Genomic DNA, 22065 nt, shown 5'->3' on the forward strand with positions numbered 1-22065 from the left:
TTAAATTCGAAGCGAATTCGAATACCGTAATATTCGTTCGAATATTCGAACAAGCCTAGGAACAACGCATCATCCGAACGCTAGGGCTGTCTAACCGCCACAGACATGAACGAAAAAGTTACGACTCCGTCAGAGCAGTAACGTTGACGTTGACGCATAACCTGAAAAAAAAAAAAAAAAAGGAAGAATAAAACGGGAGGAATCGAATTGACGACCTGCAGCCCTAACACTCCATGGAGAGCGCACCAACTATGCCATGAACGCTTTTTTTTTTCTTTATTGCCTCACACAAGTAACTACTGCGCCACGAACGCCACACGACGAAGGCGTCTAAAACGACCAAAAATCTACTGTAAAGGGGCCCCGTCACTTTTACGATGGTACTGCGCTGACGGGCCCCGTCACCGTAGTCACTGCTTTACGACGACGGGGCCCGTCACTATAAATATGTCGCTATTATCACGGGCCCCGTCACTATTACAATTTACACTAAGGTGACGGGCCCCGTCACCGTAGTCAGTGCCTAACAAGTTAGCTCTTAGAAAGTCATTCTGTATGAAAAACGTTTCTGAGCCCTTTGTACACTAAGGAAACTATCAAAGGTTAAGTCATATAACCACGAAAGGGTGAATTACACAGCCAATTTCGACCATGTGTTGGGCATTCTTTGTTTACATATGCAAGACGTACATATGAAATGCAATTCTTCAACATACACACATGGTACACGGAACAAACAAGTCACACCAACAGGAAGCACACACCATCTGATTAATTCATTTTGCCTACCATCACTTCTGCTGACATAGCATAAGTGGTAACAATATGCCACAATCACAAACAACATTCAATAATTTGGGAATGATGATGCCCTAATCCACTTCCTCATTTGCATAACAAAACGAAAGGAGTGTTTTGATAACATAACTATATATTCCTGTGTTTTTTTTCACTAGGACTTTGCAACATGACCACAGCAACAGCTGACAAGCGAGCGAACAGAAGAACACATTAATTCTTGTTTTCTAGCAAAGGATACTTCCTTGTCAAAGTGCAGATCTGAAGCTGGATCCGATCCGACATCTCCGAGTTAAGTGACATTTTCTGGTCCTTAGCAATGACTTTAAATACAGCAAACAGCACCTGACAAAGCAAAGACAATGAAGAAACCATGTTACCCACAAATAAGAGAAAGAGAAATAGTTGTAATGTGTATTCCCTACAATTTAAAACTACTTCTACAGCATTAAAATCAAATATAAAACTATGGGCAATTCATTTTTCAACTGCAAACAATATTGTAAAATTTACAACCAAGAAACCACACAAACAATCACTCGAAATGCTGATCCTAAACTCTCAAGTCTAGCATTTTTCAAAAGATCAGCCTGCTTTAAAAGTTACGGTCGTGAACAAAGTTTCAGAACGACAGATAAATGCCACAGCCATGGAGATTACCAGTGAAGCGGTTTGTATGAAATAAGCAAAGATAGCATAAATTTTTTAAAAAATTAGGAAATAAGAATATCTGTCCACAATGGCCTGTCATTACAACATTTCTAAGCACACTTTTCTGTTTTAGCCATTTAAGTTTCAAATTTATATTACAAAATCAGTAAACTAGAACCGGCCGTAGCTCAGTGGTTCATTCAATCTTTCTTCATAGTCGAAATATGCAGATGGGTACTGTTTCTTAGTGCGAGCCATCACGTCACCCACCAGCTGCTCAATCAGATTCCGGCAGCATTGCAGGTGTCGCTGCTCTTCCTGTCTCTGCTTCAGATAAAATTTGCTGCTGGGCGAGTTGGTTCATATCTGCTTCAGATGCTGCATCTGTAGCCGAAGGGGTGAAGCCTGTGAAAACATCCATGTAGGCTCTCCAGCTCATAGCACATGGTCGCATGTTGTGGTTGTTACCGTGCGTGTCACCAGAGCCAGCGTCTCCACTTCAGTCTTCTTCATCGCTGGCTTCAGTTGAATCACTCTCTCCATCATCTGGTGGAGGCACATAATTTCCTTCTTCACTGAAAACATCTTTGCTTTCGATAAAGCCTTTGTGATCATCGCCACTGAAGGCACTTGGTGAGAAAGCGGACATACTTCGCAGTGAGTGGTGCGCTGCTGAGAGCACTCTAATATTGCGAGACTCCAGGCTAAACAAGCGTTGCACCATAGTGTAAAAAAAAGTGAACCTCAAGTACAGTTTTCTTATTCCTTAAGAGATGAGACTTCATGCATAAGGTGGATGTGTGCACAACGCAAAGAGAAAATGTGCATGATTCAATGAGGGGAAACCTTGTCTGACAGTGCCCGACAGCGGACCGCTACAGCCGTGTTGCATTGGCAGGAGGGGCCCAAGAATGAGCTGCAAAGGCTTTGTTTCATTTTTTTTTACATCTCCAATAATAAGGAGTGCATGACAAACATACTACACACACATATCACACGAATGTGTAGAAATGCTTAGTAATATCTTTGACTTATCAGAAGTTTACCTCCTCAACAGTTACAAGCAAGAAGCACCATTTAGTAAACAAAATAAAAAATAATGCAAAAATAATAAAAATCTTTAAATTCATGCATTAAGCATTCACTCCAAAAAATATAAACTCTGTATTGTTTTCATTTTCAGACTCCTCTTGTTAGAGAACCTACTTCACACACACCACCTGGCTGCATGCTTGCTTTTTGTTTTAGTCTTCCTTGAAAATTCAGTGAATGCAAATTGCATACAGTAAACACCCTTTACAGTATTCAGCCCTGCTTCTACAAGAACCTTTATTCACTAAGGAATTACAGCTCTGGCTTTTCTGTGCAAAACGTTCTGTCAAAAAAAAGAAAATCGAATAAGCCTTTGTCAAAAGAAGTTGAGACACTAGAAATATGAGTATTACATGTCAACCTCATGGAGCTACTGCCGCTAGCAAGCATTAGAGATTGAGGATTGAGAATGTCTTTCTCTCCAGTGTGTTTCAGTGGTGTGAATGCACCAGGAAATTGAATATTATATGTTCTCTAGTCATCTATGATTATATAAACAATTTCTTCATTTATTTTGACTACGACTGTGCTCTTACATGTCTCTCAAGTACTATGTAGATGTAGCATGTCCTAAGGTAAAAATGAACAGCAGTAGAAAGATGTGGGGAAAAGGGGAGTGACACTTAATGAATTCAAGCATACATCACTCAGCTAGCACTGTACTTTTTAAAAAATTATTTCATGTTTCTTTAACAGTGCCATAGAAGTGCAAGAAGAAATGAGAACTTTCATGTGGACATGATTTCGGGACTTAAAAAGGAGTCTACATAACGCAAGTGTTCTCAGGCAGCAAGCAAAACAAATTTTAGCTATAACCTACCTGCCTAAGCTTGGGCTGAGCAGCTGCTAACTCTTCTGGAGTGCCCACAGCAAACAGACCTAGAACATCCATGCCTCCAGGAAGCATGCGTGTTACCTGGATGGAATGAGTGAAAAAGACTGAGTTGCAATAACCTGAATGCACAGTTTCATTTAAGACACAAATGTATATATCAGGGTCCACTCATTTTTGCATAAACCTTTTTGAAGAGGAATGAACTGAGAGCAAGCGCACTGACAGCAGTACAATTACCCTAAACATTAAAGCATCGCATTAGATTACCAAAAAACCCCCATAACCTCGTAAGTGGCAGCCAGCTGCAGATCATCAACGTTAGGTAAAGGAGGTTGCTTGCTTTGTTGACAACATTACTAGGTCCAGCAGAACTTTGGTTTGGTTGAGTTGGTTCATGGTTGAACTTTTGGAAAGCACGGCTAAAAACACAAGGGCAGACACTATGGCGTGTCTATTATGTGTCTCAGTCCGTGTGTTTTTTAGCACTGCTTCCCAAAAGTTCCGATTACTAAGTCCTTCATGATCAGGTAGTGCACAGCATGACTTCAGAAGCCATCAAGTCACGCTACGATTACAACAGCATCCACGATGCAGCCCTTGGCATGTCATTTGCTCAGCATGTTGATACTTTGTTGCCAAAGTTGCAACACATTGCTTGCAGCTGTGTGATAATTTTACTATATGGTTACTGTGCCGTGATGATGTAGCTTTTTCCAACTACTCACAACACTGTGCAAATGCAAATCACACATTGTATTTTTAACCAATGATCACGGTATTATAAATCAATGTCCTGTCCACTACACAAAGTCCACAAGATCGCCACATTGTGATGCTGCTCTCAGTGGCACCCCATAGGCCTTCTTGAGACCTTTTTGGGGTCCCTTGAAGAAAATAAGCAAAAAGTAGCAGTTAAAAATATTTCGTATGCATATTCGAATATTTAAACTGTGGTGTTGAACCAAAAACTATGTAAATATCGCTTTGGTTTGGGCTTGAGTTACACATGTTCCAATTTTTGTCTAGTTCATTTACAGTTCACAAAATGAAAATTCATAATTGTTCCTGAACCAGTTCGTAATAATTAACTACTTCATTAACTAATTCAGCACAGCACACTTTACATTTCCTTATGGTGTCAAGTTTCACAGTGCTATAGACTTGCCCACATGGTACATTTACTATTTTTGTCAGAAGAAATAAATCGGCTCCTTGACACATTGGAAACAGCAGTCAATGTTCGTTCTATCAGTGTCAATAAGCTTGTAGTAGAGTGCGGTACTCCTTGAGATAAGGGTAATACCATGGTCAGTGACATTCCACGGCCAGTCTGGACCAATCTGATTAAACAGTCTGAACCGAATGTGCCCACACGATTCCAAAGCAGCTATGGTCATTCCAAAGGGTGCCTGTGATAAAGGCATGACGCATGCACGTGACCTCTCTCTCTCTTGCTCAAAGCGTGGCTCCTGCGAAAGGAAGGCAGCACCGCCTTCTGTTTAGTGGCCATGCACTACGTAGGCATTTTATAATTTGGGGACACGATTTCAACCAAATGATTTACGTGCCATGCTTGTTCATTTGCAATGCCCAAACCTGTGAAAGCCCTTTTAAGCAAGACTTGAGAGTGCACTAGTTGGCATTTGCAAAGTTGGTAAACAGCAAATGAAAAAAAAGTTGCAGATGATCCCTAAGCATATTCTTATGAGATGAGAAGACAAAAGCGTTTGTTTGGCTTTCAGGTGAGGTGGGGGCGCTGCAAAGTGGTGTTGCCCAGTTGCGTTATAAAGAAGAATGAGAGTATAGGGGATGTTATTTGTAGTAATTAGGATATAAATGTGAAGAAAGTAAAGAGGACGAAAAGATAACTTGCCGCTGGCAGGGACTGAACCTGCAACCTGAAAGTAAAGTGGACGAAATGATAACTTACTGCTGGCAGGGACCGAACCTGCAACCTTCGAAGGTTGCAGGTTCGGTTCCTGCCAGCGGCAAGTTATCTTTTCGTCCACTTTACTTTCTTCACATTTATATCCTAATTCCTACAAATAACGTCCCCTATACTTTCCTTGGCATTAGTTTCTGCTAGTTTTAATTGATATTGTGTCTAACAAAGAAAAACGAGCCCTTAAAAATTCTCCCTCTTTCCATCAAAGAAGAATGAGGTAATGCAAGAGGCCGAATTGTGTTACAGCATGTTCAGTTGGTTGAGTCTTAATCACTTGCTCTTGCTGTGAGCGATGTGCCTGTATCGCGGCGGGAATTTGAGCCACACTCTAATAATTTCCCAGTGAACGTCTTTGTGCACGTACTGCAGCTTTCCAACCGCTCCATTAACAAGCTCACCAAGCACGTCAAATGTTCCGCACAAGCAGGTACTGATGTCCAATGCATAACCTTAATTTGCCAAGCAGGTTCCCGTTTCTGCCTTTTCCAGCCTTTCTTGTATTTGGTGACTTGGGTGCAGAGCATACACGTTTCAATTCACGCTCGTTCACCGAGTCCTCCTCATGAAGGGGGAGTGGTTCGTCGAAGAGTCTTCTGCCGATGTCGACGACAGGCTCAGAACGTGAACATCCACTGCAGCTAGGCATGCTGCTGCAGCAGTGTCTCTACAAAAAGTTGAAGGCCAATTTATACGGCGGATGTTGGCGCGCTTATTTTAAATCGAGAGTTCCCCTTCTGATGTGGGGACCCCTCTCTCCCAATCCACGGCTGCAAATTGCTGTTGAAATTGGAGAGAGGGAGTGTCTTTTCCTGGACTGTTGCACCGAAGTACAAAGGCTGTTCTTGCTGTCTCAGCTAGTACACTACGTTGGCAGTGCATTTTGGAGGGGTCAAACATATATGTACAACACCCCAGATGGCCGCACCCAAGACTCCCTCATTGGAAAGGTGCATTGTTAGTGCCGGTGACTGATCAGTTCAGGTGGGGCAGGTCACATGCTTTACGGACACGGATTTTATGGACGTCCAGCGTGCACGCATTTTTGCAAACCTAGCCAAGTAGTGCTTTTGCGTTAATAGAGATGACAGAATGGGCACCGACAAACGATTCTCTGCCCTGTCAATCCTGTCATCTTAAGTTTATTAGCCAAGATCATTTGTTTGAAAAATCATGTGCAATACAGCCCACAGTCATTTTGGTATTTACATTCCCTTCTTAAGCGTGCTATGTTCGTACAGAGGTCCGTCCAGCTTACAGTCATATTCATACACCATGCATAAGGTTGCAGAGTTTGGTAGTTTTCATAAATTGTCTGTTAGGAACTGGATCATTTGTCATGTAGTAACAAAGAGGGGCGTAGCCAGAAATTTTTTGGGGGGAGGGGGGGGTTCAACCATACTTTATGTATGTTCGTGCGTGCATTCGTATGTGTGCCTGTATATATACGCAAGCAAAATTGAAATTTTTGGAGGGGGTGTTGAACCCCGCCCCCCCCCCCCCTGGCTATGCCCCTGGTAACAAAGATGACAAAGTGACTTAAAACTGCACAAGGCAACCAGTGGACATCAAGAGTACAGGTGAAAACACATAAAGGAGCATCATTAAGGGCTACAATGACTAAAAAAAGAGTTGGCGAGACACAGAGCTGAATGTTCTTCAAAACCATTACATTTCCATTGGCCTAACACTAACAACGCTTTTGTGGTACGAAATTCAGAAAAACTTGTCAAATTTTTGCCTACTTAGGACTATGAGGACCACTCACTCTTTAGATTTATTTTGCACCATTGATCAGCATGATATGATTAGCACATTAAAGAATGGTACAGGTGATGTCCAGCTCTAATATATCTACCCTTCTTTTCCCTTGTGCCGTTTTGCTGAGTCTTCTCTGAATTCTGAAATAATGTGCAAACTAGCCCACCTGTTTTCATTTATGTTGTGACTAAAAATGGAAAGATGCCCCTCTTGTGAGCCACGAAACAAGTCTTCGTCTTAATGCCATGATCAGCACTCTATAGAGCTTTAAGCTCACCACTGCAACCATGTAACCAGAGCAACAATTGCTTCCAGTAGAGCATACAGTGAGTGTTTGCAGCATCAGCAAAATGCATAAATATCAGGCATGTCACAGGTGCAATAAGTGTATATAAGTTAGCCATACATGATGGGCTGAACAATGATCAAAAAGGCAAGCAGATGAAGTGTAACGTGACAACTACATCTTCAATAATTCCTGCAGTGGCAAGAAAAATGGCGATAATAATGACAAAACGCAAGATCTAATAAACATACAGTGAAATGAAGGTACTTTGGCTATTTCAATAACAATGACAAAAGTGATGGCAGTAAGACGCATGTAATATACATGTCAATGAGATGTACAAAGCCCATAAGAGGAATACAGTGAAACCTCGGTGATACGATCACAGCTCATACAAATTTCGGGGTGATACAAATTTTTTGTTGGTCCCGGCCAAGGCCCATTGGCCTGCAATATAATGGAGTACGGTTGTTGCGAACCGATTTTCACCCAGCGACGTTTGATACGAACGTACGCTACAGCCCAGGTACGAAGAGGTGCTGTCCGCGTTGTCACGGAAGACGCGCCAAGCACGTGCGAGCGCGGGAACGCAAGCGTGGGCATGCGCGCCGCACCGCCAAATCGTCAGAATAACGGTGTAAGAAAAACACTTTTCTTACGGTCAGAATAAACCTTCAGAGTCGCATCACGGCCTCCAAGATTGTGTGCACGAATCTTTGAGGCTCTTATGTGGCTCCGTGTGCCTTCGCATTTAGATTACAGAGGACATTAACGGCATGCTTTTTTTTCTAACGCGCAGACGCGGGCTGCTGTCGTTGTACTGTGTTTACACGTGCCTGCCTCGTCCATCAGACATCCTATGAAAGGTGGACGAGGACCGAAAGAAGGCGAGGACGGACTTAGTGAAGGAATCAGGCCTCACAACGTCAACATGCGCGACCGTTGAGGTCGCACTTGTGCGGGCACAGCCGTAAATCTTCCAAAAAACATCCCCAACACCTCTGCGATAACAAAATCATACACAGGACCGTGGTTCTGTAATTTTGTGGCTTTGATCCATCACGTCAAAGTGCTTCTTACGTTACTTTCGCTGCATAGCTTCAGTGTCATGCAAAAAAAGCATACTATAATTTGGAAGGGGCTACTGCTGTCGCGGGTCACAACGCACCTGGTTCATTAAATAAATACGCGTGTACGAACCGTATATTTACAAGTGCTGGTATGATTGCTGACATCTATAAACTGAACTGACAATTATTCAGGGTTCTTCCTGATGTTGATGCGGCTCTGAAAAACAATAAATGAAAATGTACGCCATTTTCGCATGCCAATTTTCTATGCTTTCTGGTGATACGAATTTCGGATAATACGAATATTTTTCGTGGTCCCGTGAGATTCGTATCACCGAGGTTTCACTGCATAAGTGAAACTGTACTAGTAAATGATGCCTCCAAAATTACTATGTAGTCATGCTTACCTTAAAGAGAGAGCTAAGAAGGGAACAAAAGCAAAAACAAAAGACAGGTGAGGCTGCCACAGTCATGAAGTGATGCTTCACCACTGTCACTACTGAAATGTGTGTCACAAATTTATTTAGGCCAGCTACCCGGCACAATGAGCCCATTTATAAAGCAGCGGTGTATCCTTAACATGAGTGCTGCCAGACACCATTCTAAATTTATTTAACCCTCACTGGATAAATTCTTATTTGTTTGTGAAAAACTAAGAAAAATGAGGTTGGTGCAGGACAGATATGCCTAAACCAACCCCACTTTTTAAAGGAAATACTTCGTTGGAATTTTACGAGCAAGAAACAACACATGCACAAAAAGCTTTGGGTATATTATGGGGCCATGCTGAAGGGCATTTGAATTGCAAAAAGCTTTACAAGAATATGAGAACCGTCAAAAAAACCTGACCATTACTTTAAAAAATACAGTAAAAGCTCGTTAATTCAACCCTTGTTAATTCGGACAATCGGAAAATTCGCACGTACTACCAGGACCAGATAACACGTCCAAATTCCATATTAAGTAGAACAGCAATTCTTTATCAGTGCACTGACATCACCAAAACACCATAAAACTACATTGCAGCTAAAATATACAGGGCGCCCCAGCTAAAACGGGCACGATCTAAAAAAGGAGGAACGAAGTTACACGAAGCACACCTACTGCATATTGTTCCCAGTATACTGTAGTAACCACTACTAATTTTTCACTAATGAGGTTTAGTTAATTAGTCCCAATTACGTTTCTTACTAGACAAGTACTCACCTAATCATTAAAATGGCAATGAGGCATCACCTACCATCGCCAGTATTTAAGAGTAAAATTTGGATTTGGCTTTTCGCCTGAGGTGACCCCTAACTATCATGTTGTAAATAAACTTTACTGATATATATATATATATACCGGGTGTCCCAGCTATCTTTAGCAAAGGGTTAAAAAATACAATATTAGAGGCAGGCGAGTGAAATCAGTTGCAAATTGCTGATCATCACCTTGCGCACTACAGACAATTTTTTGTTTCGTAATTAATTAATTTGTTAATGAGGATTATTTATTTAAATTGCTAAATATTGACTATAGGCAAGAAATGCGATTTACAAAGTTCGAGAGCGTCTGATTCAAACAGGTGCAGCATTTGGCTCATCTTTTACCCGAAACTGATTTTTTAGTCCACGTTAAAAACAGGAATTGACACACTTTTGCTACAAATGTTTTTAAAATGGAAGACACCTAGGTGTACTTTACGTTCCCGTCAAATATAGCCCAGTTTCTGTTTCTGTATTTCGCTCTTTTACAAAAAAAAAAAAAAAAGCCTCATATGTACTCTGCTTGCACTTCATTACTAGAAGGTGCTGAAATGTCACTCCTGCACATACATTTGCACACACTAAACGTCAGGAAAACCTAAATGAAAAGAAAGCCGGCATTTATAAAATGAAAAAGGCCGTTTTTTCCTTTTTTTTTTCGCAACCTACTTGACAAATACTAATGCAGATTGCTCATTCAACCTTGCAAGGTGCTGCACAGCTTTCTAGAAGGCCAATGTACGCTTGATTAACTCTGACAATTGACGACAAAATTACAAGTTATTTGAGACAAGGTCACATTCACGCAAACAATGTTCATCTGACCTGCTTGGCATGTTGGCAGATCCAGGCCTCCTCAATGTCTGCTTGGGCGCCGAGGGACTTATGCGACTGTTTTACGTCGCCTTCCTCCTGTAACTCTTCATCATCCTTCTTGGGCGTATTGGCAATGTGTACTACAATGTCTCGCTGTTGCGTGCTCTGCAACGGGTCGATGTTGATTAGTTTGCAGTGTGCATACCCGTTGCCAATTCACATCCACGATGTTGAATGCTCCATGTTTTTAACTAACATCACAATAAGAACGATAAGAACGAGCAACTCAAATGTGAAATCACTTTCGATGGATGAAGAGTGTTAGCTGTAGCTTACCTGTCCGATGATTACACCAACTGTCAACGAGTTCTTCACTTGGACGAGTTCGCTTATGAGTTTCTGAACATGATCATCGTAAGCTACCGTCCTCCCCATGTTGAAAATTGTCTTTAGAGAGGTGACGGATGAATGGACACGCAATAGCACGATGTATTTCGAGCTTTCGCAGTAGTGCAACTGCAGTGGTTCAACTTGTGCACCAAACAGCTGGAAGGTGAGTGCTCATGCGAGTTTCCGCCGTGCCGCCGATGCCTACGCCATCCATCCAGAAAATCCAAGCTGGATCGTCCCGGATAAGAATTGGACTGGCTAGCCGATTGGTAGCCACGGACGGCCGTAGCGGGCCGTAGCCGAAGTGGCCGAAGACCGCAGACGCGGATCGCACGGATCGCATTTGTAATGTTTGTAATCGCTTGCTGATAGATGATACGTTCTGTGGCTGATACAAGGCTGATACGGATATCGCTATCAGTATTGTGATGTGCCTGTTGCGAGGCGGTGCGAGACATGTGTTTTGAGATTGGTGGGCGTACGTCATGTCTCCAAAGCCAGTGCAAGTCTCCACACGATTGGTGCGAGCGCATTTAAGGATATCAGCGTAAGGTATTTGAACGCGTGAGCACACTTTGTTGCTATTACAAATTTAATTCTGTGTAGTGTATGCCAGTGTGTCTCTACCAATGCAGACGTAAATGCATTCCTGCATTTTGTGTGCTCAACTGCGGTTGAGCTGCGCATCAGCAAGCAAGGACGAGGAGCCGTTCTCCTTGTTTCTGCTAACAACTAGCGAAGTTTTTGTCCTTCGTACTACATATAACTGTTATATTGTGTATGCAACTGCATTGTTGTTTGCAGTTGACGAAAATGGTCAGTGCAATCGAATTCTGCGCTATAGCGCGAGAAACTACAGTACTCGTGAGTCATCAAGAGACGTCTGCCGACTTCGAGTATCTGCTTGCGGACGTCTTGAAAGAGATCCCCCCACATGCTGACTTCAAAACTACTCGGTCCCGCGGTGGGTACGTCTATTTTTATTTTACGTATGCGTGTTGAGCATCCACATCTACCTGTCATTAGGTTTGTGCATGCGTTAATGCCAAACCCCATATGCGCGAAAATGCACGCGACGAGCGCACCCACGAAACGGGCCATTGCGCGACGTGTCGCGTGGTCGATATCACGCGATAGCTTGGTTTTTCCCATTTGGAATCCGTCGCCCAGAAGTGCTGTGCTCAAGCAGCTAATTGCAAAACACCGGAACAGGATGTACAGATGTACAGACCGGTCCACTGTTAAAGGGAACGCGCGAGGCTCAAGCTCCGCGCAGCGCCATGCACAGGAACCGGCGAAAACTAAGCGCATGTGCAAAACGACGCAGAGGCTGCACATGCCGCGCGTCATCTGCTACGGAAACGCCCCTTCACTTCGCCCGAGCGTGGCCGCGCTGTCGCGGCCCTGCCGAGCAACCGCACGTTAAGAGGCTTGCGAAAAGTTTGAATGAATTTCTATTGATGAATCCCTGCACCGAAGTAAACGTTTTCTCGGGTTCAGGCCTGGGTTAGTTAGTTCATGGTTGCAACAGGGGAAGAAACAGTGTAAAACATTTGACGGAACACAAGACGAAGAAGGGACGACAACAGCTGTTTCTGCTCCTGTATAGTGCTGTTGTCGTCCTTTCTCCTTCTTGTGTTCCTTCAAGTTTTCTGCGCTCTTTCTTCCCCTGAAAAATGAGAGCTGTGGTGCAAGTTAATGAAGACTTGAAGCGCTACAAGACCATCAGTGCGAATGTCTTTCGCCTTGTTTAAATTTTTTGTTCATGGAAAGCTGAAATAAATATTGTCATCTCCATTTTGCGTGTCATGTTACAAATAGCGATGTGTCTCTCGAACTTTTTTCGCACGGCTCACCACTCCTCTGATTGCACGGCAGAGCCCCGACAGCGCGGCCACACGCGAGCTATGGAAGGGGCATTTCAGTAGCAGACAACACAGGACATGTACCGCCTCTGCATATGTTTGCGCGTGCACGTAGTTTTCACCACTTGCTGTGCATGGTGCTGCATGGAGTGTGAGCCACACGCTCGCGTGTTCCCTGTAACAGTGGTCCGAGCTGTACATCAGTGACGTACTGCTCGTTGTCGCCACTTGCTTATTGACGTGCACCAGCAACAACGTTCACCAACATGGCCAAGGGTGAAGGGCACAATGTTGACGTTGTTGAACGCAAACATTCGTTATGGGATCTCAGGGACACGAACTAAAAGTCCCTCGCCATCTGTGATGTGGCTTGGCGGCACATAGCAGCAGTAATGGGATCGAAAAAAAATACTGCAAGACAATGGTGAACATTTTATGTACTGTTATGCAACAAAACATCCTATTTTACGTTTCATAGCGATGACAGCGTGCCACTTTTGGTACGAGTAAACGCCCTCATGCTATCAATAGTGGGGACGCTCGCCGAAGCCGTCGCGTGAATAGTGTGTTTATAGAGTTTCTTACAATAATACCTAGAGGGAAAACTGGCACCACCGTCTGTACGAATTTCTTCAGGGGCGCGGTTGCCACAATGGGAATGACGGTATATGCGTAGAGTTTCCTACAATACTTACTAGAGGGAACTCTAGCGCTAGTGTCTATGGGAGCTGCAACGCATGGCGCTTCAGCCAGCATTGGAATGATGGGTAGTACACGGATTTCTCTCTTTAAGGTTGACTTGCTGAATATGAAGGATCCTCTCCCTCTGCAACGTTTTCCTTGTGTGGTCTACAAGATTCCGTGCACCAATTGCGAATTGGTATATATTGGCGAAAGTAGAAATTTCTGCAGGTGTCTCAAGCAGCAGAAGAATGATGTTGCCAAGGGCCACGCAGTGACAAATGCCTTCGCAGCAGGCCCGTAGCCAGGGGGGGGGGTTGGTGCAAGTCTCCCCCTCCCCTTGAAATATTGATGGAGGGGGCTGTTCTACCGAAAATAAATAATAAAGATAGGTGTTTTTCGAAATGCAGCAGTAAAGGTTTTGAAAAAGTGCCCCCCCCCCCCCTTCCCGATAAAAATTGCTGGCTACGGGCCTGCCTCGCAGAGTATGCTTGCTGAGAAGGCAGGTCATGAGATACGCTGGGAGAACATGTATATTGTGGCCATGCAGAAGAATTTGACAAGGCTTAGACCCGAAACATGATTTTATTTTATGTTGTTGGACACTGACCTGCTTATTAACAATGCCTTTACCTAACCAGACAGAATTCCATCGAACTCTTTGTTGTGCTTGGTGAGTGATTTGAGAATTTCTGTATTCGTAGATATGTGTTTCACCTTTTGGTGGAACAAGGACTTATCTACATCTGTGCAACACTGCCAGAGGCCAGCATGCACCAGTCATTCACCTGTCTCTTCTTGGTAAGATATGCATGTGTGATGTTTTGTGTTTACCTGCTATGGGGGCCCAGTGGCTGTGAAACTGATTACAAATCAATCTCTGTCTCTCTCTTTCTTGTACTGTGCTCTTAATGGTCAAAACTGCTTTGGAGGTCCCAGCTATGGTGTCTCCATAATAGCTAGCCCTTGTATTGCTTTAAGATTTACCTCACTAATCAGTCATCTAATTACGTGTGTATTAACAGTGATGCCAGCCTATTGTGGTGTTCTGTTGCGTCACTATAGGCCAACATTTAAAAACTACCAAGTTGAGGTAAGTATCAAACCTGACATTTCAAACTTCTTTCTTCTTCATAAATGACTTTGCTTACTGACTTGTTCATATCATGCAATTGGCCTGCTGCCACAGAATGCCTTTATTGTCTGGAATATGCCTGCATCGCAAGAATTTGAGTAGAGTGTTGGTGTACATTGCAATTTAGAAGTGACCTTCAAGAATCTGCAGAGAATATTGTTGCAAAGTTTTCATCTTTTTCTTTTGGAGAATGAACTTAAAAATACCGCATAAACTTTCTGTCTTGAATGCTGGGACGTGTTTATGTTACGTTTGCTAAGATTTACGCTTCATGAGAAAGTCATTTCGTCAGTTATATAGTTATATCTGTGTAACCATTACTAGTTTAGTTTTCTGTGGATTGAAGGTAACCTAATAAAGAGCTACTGATAGGCAATGCCTTGTAAGAGACGGTGTGACCCTGCAGTTCCAGCCAGCAGGCCTGTGATGTCCTCGCCAGCTGTGCTCCGCAGCATCCAGCCATTCGAACCGATGGCAAGCACCTCCCGCTCGCACTTTGCTTGTCCCTTTTGCCATTACTCACAATGTCACTGATCGCTGATGCTCCGAAAGTAATGGCAGTTCCCACACTGCCCCTTTCTTTGCAACGGTAATGGCACTGTCCCAACAAGGCTTGCAGCAACGGCATGGCTTCACTTCTGGTGCACTGAATGGAGATGCAGCAGAGGAAGCAGTGTCCAAAATGCCAAGGTTGTCCACATGTCTGCAGCTCCAAAACCTACCAATCTTCTCAGATGTACCTGGTAAAGATGTGGCAGATCACGTAGTGCAGCTTCCGAGTGTTCTAGGTCTTGCTGGATCCCAAATGCCCTAAACTTGTCTTGGATGCGCACACAGTTTCTGTCCAAACCGTTGTTTGTACACAGCAAATAGCTGGTAGGTGCAGCCACCTACTCACTGCCATCCCACTGCAGGAGGGCAAGGAAACCTCTAAATGCATATTCCAAATGGCAGTGCCTGGAGTTGCAGCAGCATATTGATGGCAGCACCCATGCGGTTCCTGCAGGGCCTGATGACGATGACTAAAGAATAGCAGGCAGAAGTGCATTCACCACTTGAAAGAACATCCTGCAGGCCGAGGCAGATCTACTGCAACTCTGCTGAGCTGTTGCTAAATGGGGGACGCGGCCTCTTTTGCTGCCATGGTCCATCCTGGCATGCCATTAAGGCCTTCGGGGGATAGCATGACCATGGGGGATTGCACATCCCTGCATTTCTGGCCCACAGGCCTCAGTCTACCGTAACATCACTGTGAATTGCAAGATCCCACTTATGCTTCACAAGAGTCCTAGCATAGGTACCTGACTCAGGGCTGTGACTTCTGAGCCAGGCAGCCAGCTGAGGCTTTCAGAGAGTGACATTTGGCAGAACAAATATGGTGAACCACCTTTACATTGCAATACTCAGGTCCAAACTGCTGCTTCTGTCTGGGAAGGCCCAACTGATTGCAATGGGAGTGATGGTGGCGCATGCAGCAAGCCCCACAACCTATCAATCTTAATCTGGTTAACACACAGCTACGCTATACCATATTTTCTCGCATATAAGCCGCCCCTGTATATAACCCGCACCCCCCACTTTTTAAGCACATTTTTCAGTCTTTTTGGTGTAGGTTATATGCGAGAAAATACGCTATGTAGAATACTGTTGAAATGGTCTTCCTTGCTGAAATACTAATAAAACTTAATATTACATAAATCTAACTCTTTGTCTCTACTGCTTGCTCATCAAGAATGGACATCTTAAATGACAGAAAAGGCTATCATTTATGTAAACTTGAAATTGCCTAGTTATCTTTCTTTTGTTTTGCTTCTCTCAGCATAGTCCATTTGCCTTGTTTAATTGGATTTGTTGCATGCTAGTTTGGTGCTGACCTATGTGCTTAATGCAGTGCCGTAGCAATAGTGGTACTATATCTGCATTAAGCTTGCATGGGTGTGTTGCTTGTGCGTATCTATGGTTAGGTTTCTTTTCTGTCTTAATGAAAGATGTAGCACCACAATATAGTAAGCCATGAGATGCAGTGTGAGGCCTCCTTGTCAGAAGATTGGAAACATACTGAAATATTGTGCCCAAATTAATCTTAAATTTCCTGTTATATTATGCCTCATTATATTATGGTTAGGCATGTGAAACACAGACAAAAAATTTAATTTTGTGGCAAATCTATTAGGAAAAATTCATGAACAGTTTGCAGAAGCATTGAAGCATGTAGACAAAAAGAAACTTCAATAGAACTTCGCCATTTGTTAATTTTTCATTTCACATGCCTTTGGTAGCTGAACCTAAGAACTTTCAGCAGCTAAACTTGAAGTCCCTGTATCTGAGCAAGTTGCAGTTGAAGGCTGGAGCATTGTCCCACAATATCATTTACTGCTTCAGTGATGTCATGATATGGCATCCTAGATTTATATTGGCTGCTGGGCTTCTTGTCTCAAATATTACAGGACACGTTTGAGACAACATATTCGAGACTACCCAGTGAGCCTTCTTTTTTGCTGATGTTTTCATTGGAGACATTGAGTTACACGTCTGTGAAGAAAACAAGTCTCCCTCCAGCAGCATCACCAACGCTTTTGGCTCACGCTGCTGGTCGCTGGCATCTTTCTGGACGGTGCTTCACACTGACTCGCTGTTGTTACTCATAGCGCCACTGAAGGAATGCAGCGCTAATAAACCTCTTCTAATTTGGTGGAGGGCGCTGGAGTTCACCATTGCCTGAACCTGGAGCTGCGAACCAGACCACTTCCACCCATCGTGGTAAACAGCACAGACCAACTGGCGCCTTCGACCCAGTCACCTGCACCAGGACTCTTCATCAACGGGATCCAAAGTTCTTCAGTGGTACTGATGAGACCCTGATGTGGAAGACTCGTTTACCAAATCCAAACTGGTGAGCGCATATAACAAGTGGGATGGTGTTGCCAAGTTAAGCCATGTTTTATCAAACTGGTATTCCAACTGTGGTACCTCAATCCCAAAAGCAACATCCTGATGTGATCAATATTCAAGATGTCCTCCTCTGAAGTGTTTGGTGAACCTGCTCTTCGCAAGCTGCGCCCTGAACAGCGTTTGTGCACTCAAGCACAGATGACAGCAGAAACATTCACGAGTTACATCGAAGATGTTGTAGACCTTTGTAAACATGTAAATGCTGCCATGCTTGAAATTGACAAGATTCAGCACATCCTCAAAGACATATATGATGGCACATTCCAGATGCTCCTGACCAGGAATCTGCACCCCGTTTTGGAAGTCGTCACCATATGTCAAAGCTGCAACAACTTGAAAAAGCAATGGGCCCTACTTTGCAGTCTCTGTCGAATGCCAACCTGCTATCATGTCTTGCCGTTTCCGAGCACTCGCCAACACTTCGGCAGATCAAAGACTTCGTGCACGAGAAAGTTGCCCATCAACTTTCCTTGGCCCCCTTCACACAGGAGCCGTCCTCTCATCTGCCACCAAAGCTCTCTACTGTTATCGCCAAAGAGGTCACTCACCGGCAGCAGCCTGTGGCCGTGCCGCTTACATATGTGCAGGCAGTGCATGTAGCTGCACCTCTTAGGTATGCCCAGGCGGTGCGTAGGCCTCCCCAACCACCTTTCCTTATCATGCAACAATCTGCACAACCCGGCCTCTTACTGCATCTTGGGCCTGGCCGATAGTTGGCAATTCTTAGTGTCCCATTTGTTATGCCTGCTGCACTCCAGGACACATTGCTCGCTATTGCCACTGACGCTTTGAAACATCCAGCAATGCTACCCCGCCGTTCCAGTACGGCAATCAACCCATGCACCAATCCACTCATGGTCCTTCACTGCGGTATGTCTTTACTCAGTTCCCTGAATTTCCGTTGCACCACTCACTATCTCCTTGTCAACCATCAAACCATCAACCATTGCTTCCCTCAATGCGTCACCAATCGGGACCCTCCAGTGAAGAAAACTAAGCGGCGCAGTTCAGAGGCAAGAACTGTGCTACTCACTTCCCTGAATTTCCGTTGCACCGCTCACCATCTCCTTGTGAACCATCAACCACCGCTTCCCTCAATGCGTCACCAACCCGGACCCTCCGATGAGGAAAACTAAGCGGCGCAGTTCAGAGGCAAGAACTGTGCCATTGTCAAACTGCCAAAGTCCTCACCCCTCTCCGGCAAACATGTCTGCAATATCTTTCAAAGGTATTCCTACTCTTGCACTTGTAGACACTGGCACAGCCATTTTGTTTTTTTTTTGCACTCCCCAAACTCTCCCGTTCACTATGGAAGATGACCATGCCGCTTTCTGGACTGCTGCTTCACAACACAAGCACACAGCACGTTACACCTTTCATAGCCTCTACTGCCCGTGTGCTTATACAAAGAATTATGTACATTGTCGAGTTTACTGTTCTTTTTTCATGCTCACGGCGTCATCCTCGGGTGGGACTTCCTATTTCATCATAATGCAGTCATAGACTGCACAGGTTGCAAACAAATGACCATCACGTAAAACATGGACTAATCTATACATCTCTTAACGTCATCGGAGTGAAGCCCATACAAAAGGGAATGACCATGCGAGGAACGCAGCAAGTGAATAAAACAAGCTAAAACAAGTCAACATGAGTAAGCAGTGGTAACAAGAAGACACGCAACAAAGATGGTAGAGTGATAATCAACAGTCAACAGAGGTAAAGGTGAAGGTGACGATAAAAACGTAAAACTAGTGAAAATGCCATGAACATTTGAGTTGTCAAACATGTTTTAAGATTTTTGAGGATCGGTCTGACATCGAAAGTTGTAACAAACATAAAAAAAAACATACCATGTTGAAGTTGCAAAAATTGCAGGTGACCTTCCAGAAAAGCAATTTCTTCTGGTAAAAGTGAAACAGATGGTGTGCTGATGCACTTGTCACTGGTTTTAATGATATGGAATGGCGCAACAATCTCCCTTTTGGTCTGGTCACTGGATCTGAACAAAAAAGCCGTGTTTTCTAATATTGGGTTGCAGGGACTTTGCATCCTACACAGTGTTGGGCCAAGGTGCCTCCTGAGTTGCTCTTTACTGTTGTGGAGATAGGTTTAGCACAAAGCTTACCCTACGAGGCGACCGTGAAGGTACGCGACGTTCTCCACTGCCGCAGCGAACAAAGACGCTACGGCCGGGTTCGTCGACTCCGGCACGGCGCAGAAAAGGCACTCGAGGCAGGATGTCAACAAACAACACGGGTTTATTAACCCAAGATGCAGCACAGTACAACAGTCACGGGCTTGCAGGCCGTAAAGGGAACTCCGCAAGACCGAGCAAGTACGCTTGCCAGCGGCGCTAAGACTACCACACAAAGGGCAGCGGTCGAGCACACGAACGAGAAGCCGCCTGCTAGAGCAGCGCGTCTACCTCTCGTGCTAGCCTGAGAGCATCTCCCGCGGGCAAGCCCGCGCGAGACAGAAGCGAGCTCAAGGGGGAAGGGGGTTGTCACTGGCGGCCAATGAAGACAGGCGTTGCGCAGTGACGTAAGCTAGCTTGGTGGCGTGAGCATGTGAGCATGTCGAGGCATGCCCGGACGCGTGCCCGCGCGTCGGGAAGCTGACGCATGGCTTGCACCAGACAGAGGCCTGGCGCTGCCGCCGTGGTCGCCATACCGCCGATTAACGGCGGTTCCCGGCGCTCGAGCCGCGCGGGGCCGACACGCGCGCTAGCTGGGGAACGAGGCGCCAAAGGAAAGGGCGCGCTCGATTCCCACACTGTTCAGTAATGCTCATGTGCCCGTTCATTAAAGAACCTACCAGTTTGTCCAATGTGGGACCTTTCACATATGAGGGGAATTGTATACACTACCCCACAAACACAGTCGGTGAATTTCTTGTCGTTCTTCATTGAGCACTGAGGCCTAACCTTATTTAGCTCGCTAAAGGGCATATTCTGCTTAGCTCTTTGTCGGCCCCTCCCCCCAAATTTTTCAGTTTTGCATGTGTATATATACCCAACACATGCACATACATTAAGAGTGGCTGCACCCCCCCCTCCCCCCCCAAAAAAAATTGCTGGCTATGCCCCTGATGCCATCCCTGCCTGGACATGCATCACTCACTCTGCCAAGTACCCACTGCAGCGCCTGCAAGCTGTCGTGCTTGACAGTCACCAAGTCGCCAAAGCGCAGTCGGTGCGAAGACGATGGCTGCCAGTGATGGGCAGAGTGGAGGAGCAGCGAATATTTTTTTGTCCATCGTTTCCATAGTCTGTGCAGAATCTTGTCTCTGTACTTCACGCACCTTTGCAGCTCGTGTGCTGGAGCTTGGCAAATAGCTGGTGGTTCTTGCTGGTATTCCCACGATGTGCTTGCTGATCAAGAAGTGCCAAGGTGTCAGCGCCTCTGCATCCTCAATGTCCCCACAGAGTTGTGCGTCAGAGGGTGGCAGTTTACAATCGCTTCTACCTCAGCCAACACAGTGAGAATGATGCCATCTGATGAGTGATTCCAAAGCAGACCAAGCACCTTGGACTTGGAGCTCTGTTCAGTAACATTTTCCAGTGAAAAGCCATCGTTCAAGAACTGGGTGCAGAGCAGACGAAAGTTCGAGCACCATTTCCTCAGTTCTTCCTGCATCGGAAATACTGATGGCATTCACTTCCCAGTAAATCTCCAATGCCTTCTCTTCGGAAGATGCACCTATGACGAAGTTGTCCACATAGAATTACCATTGTAGGCGCGCTGCAATGTCCGAGTGTGTTGTCTTCCATGTTTTGAAGTGGTTCTGCAAAATTGACTACAGCAAGAATGGGCTGGAAGATGCTCCGAAAGGGACTGGGTCATGTGCCACTCTGATGTGTAACAAGCGTCGAAAGCTGGGCGAGTTGGTAAGGTTTCATCTTCTAGCAAACTGCGCAGCACACGGGACACAAAGAAGGAATGAAAGGGACAGACATTCGTCTGTCCCTTTCGTTCTTTCTTTGTGTCCCGTCTGCTGCGCAGTTTGCTAGAAGATGCCACTCTGATTGTCAGGACGGGATGCCCACATGTCGGTATTCGGTCGATCCGCAGGAAATGAAGAACGTATCTGCCTTCTGATCGGATTCATATCTGGAGAAAGGCCCTCCAGATGTCTGCGGTGAGAACGAACTTGCTGCACCTAATCTGCAGGAGCAGCTGCAGAAGTTCAGGGCCAAGCTTGGTGCCTTTATCGAGCATGTCGTCCAAAGACTGTTCACCATATTCATGCGCATACCTGCCAACTCTCCCGAATTGTTCGGGAGACTCCCGAATTTGGACTCCCGATTGTACGAATGTCATCTCGAATCTCCCGAAAAGTGGCCACCACAGCAGAGGCGGTTTTTTTTTCCTCTTTTTTTAAAATCATGCGCGTACGTCAGCCTTTCCTGCTGTGGCGGTGCTGCGGAAGAGCACTCGCCACCACACTTCTATTTCATTGTAACCATATCGTAGAGTACCGCTGAGTACATTCTAGGCCCTGCACACCTGGGCGAAGGTTGGCCGCGAGAAGTGCTCATCACC

The 22065-nt window shown here is 44.9% G+C and overlaps 2 protein-coding genes across 2 annotated transcripts in view; one reads left to right on the plus strand and one right to left on the minus strand.

Moving 5' to 3' along the window:
• The window catches only part of LOC119402497 (protein odr-4 homolog), a 62317-nt gene extending 51189 nt beyond the window's left edge, over window positions 1-11128 (minus strand). The window contains exons 1-4 of the mRNA XM_037669649.2: window positions 10835-11128; window positions 10508-10663; window positions 3362-3457; window positions 1040-1143 (exon numbers count right to left, since the gene is read on the minus strand). Coding sequence (XP_037525577.1) covers window positions 1040-1143; window positions 3362-3457; window positions 10508-10663; window positions 10835-10933 — 455 coding nt within the window. The 5' untranslated portion in view covers window positions 10934-11128. The remainder of the gene's footprint in view (window positions 1-1039; window positions 1144-3361; window positions 3458-10507; window positions 10664-10834) is intronic.
• Window positions 11129-11291: 163 nt separating this feature from the next.
• The window catches only part of LOC119402529 (vesicle-associated membrane protein 7), a gene marked incomplete at its 5' end in the record, with an annotated part of 33851 nt that continues 23077 nt past the window's right edge, over window positions 11292-22065 (plus strand). Inside the window, 3 exons of the mRNA XM_049412156.1 lie at window positions 11292-11435; window positions 11693-11856; window positions 14139-14235. Coding sequence (XP_049268113.1) covers window positions 11292-11435; window positions 11693-11856; window positions 14139-14235 — 405 coding nt within the window. The remainder of the gene's footprint in view (window positions 11436-11692; window positions 11857-14138; window positions 14236-22065) is intronic.

The sequence above is a fragment of the Rhipicephalus sanguineus genome, chromosome 1, assembly GCF_013339695.2.
Source record: "Rhipicephalus sanguineus isolate Rsan-2018 chromosome 1, BIME_Rsan_1.4, whole genome shotgun sequence".
NCBI classification, from domain to species: domain Eukaryota; kingdom Metazoa; phylum Arthropoda; class Arachnida; order Ixodida; family Ixodidae; genus Rhipicephalus; species Rhipicephalus sanguineus.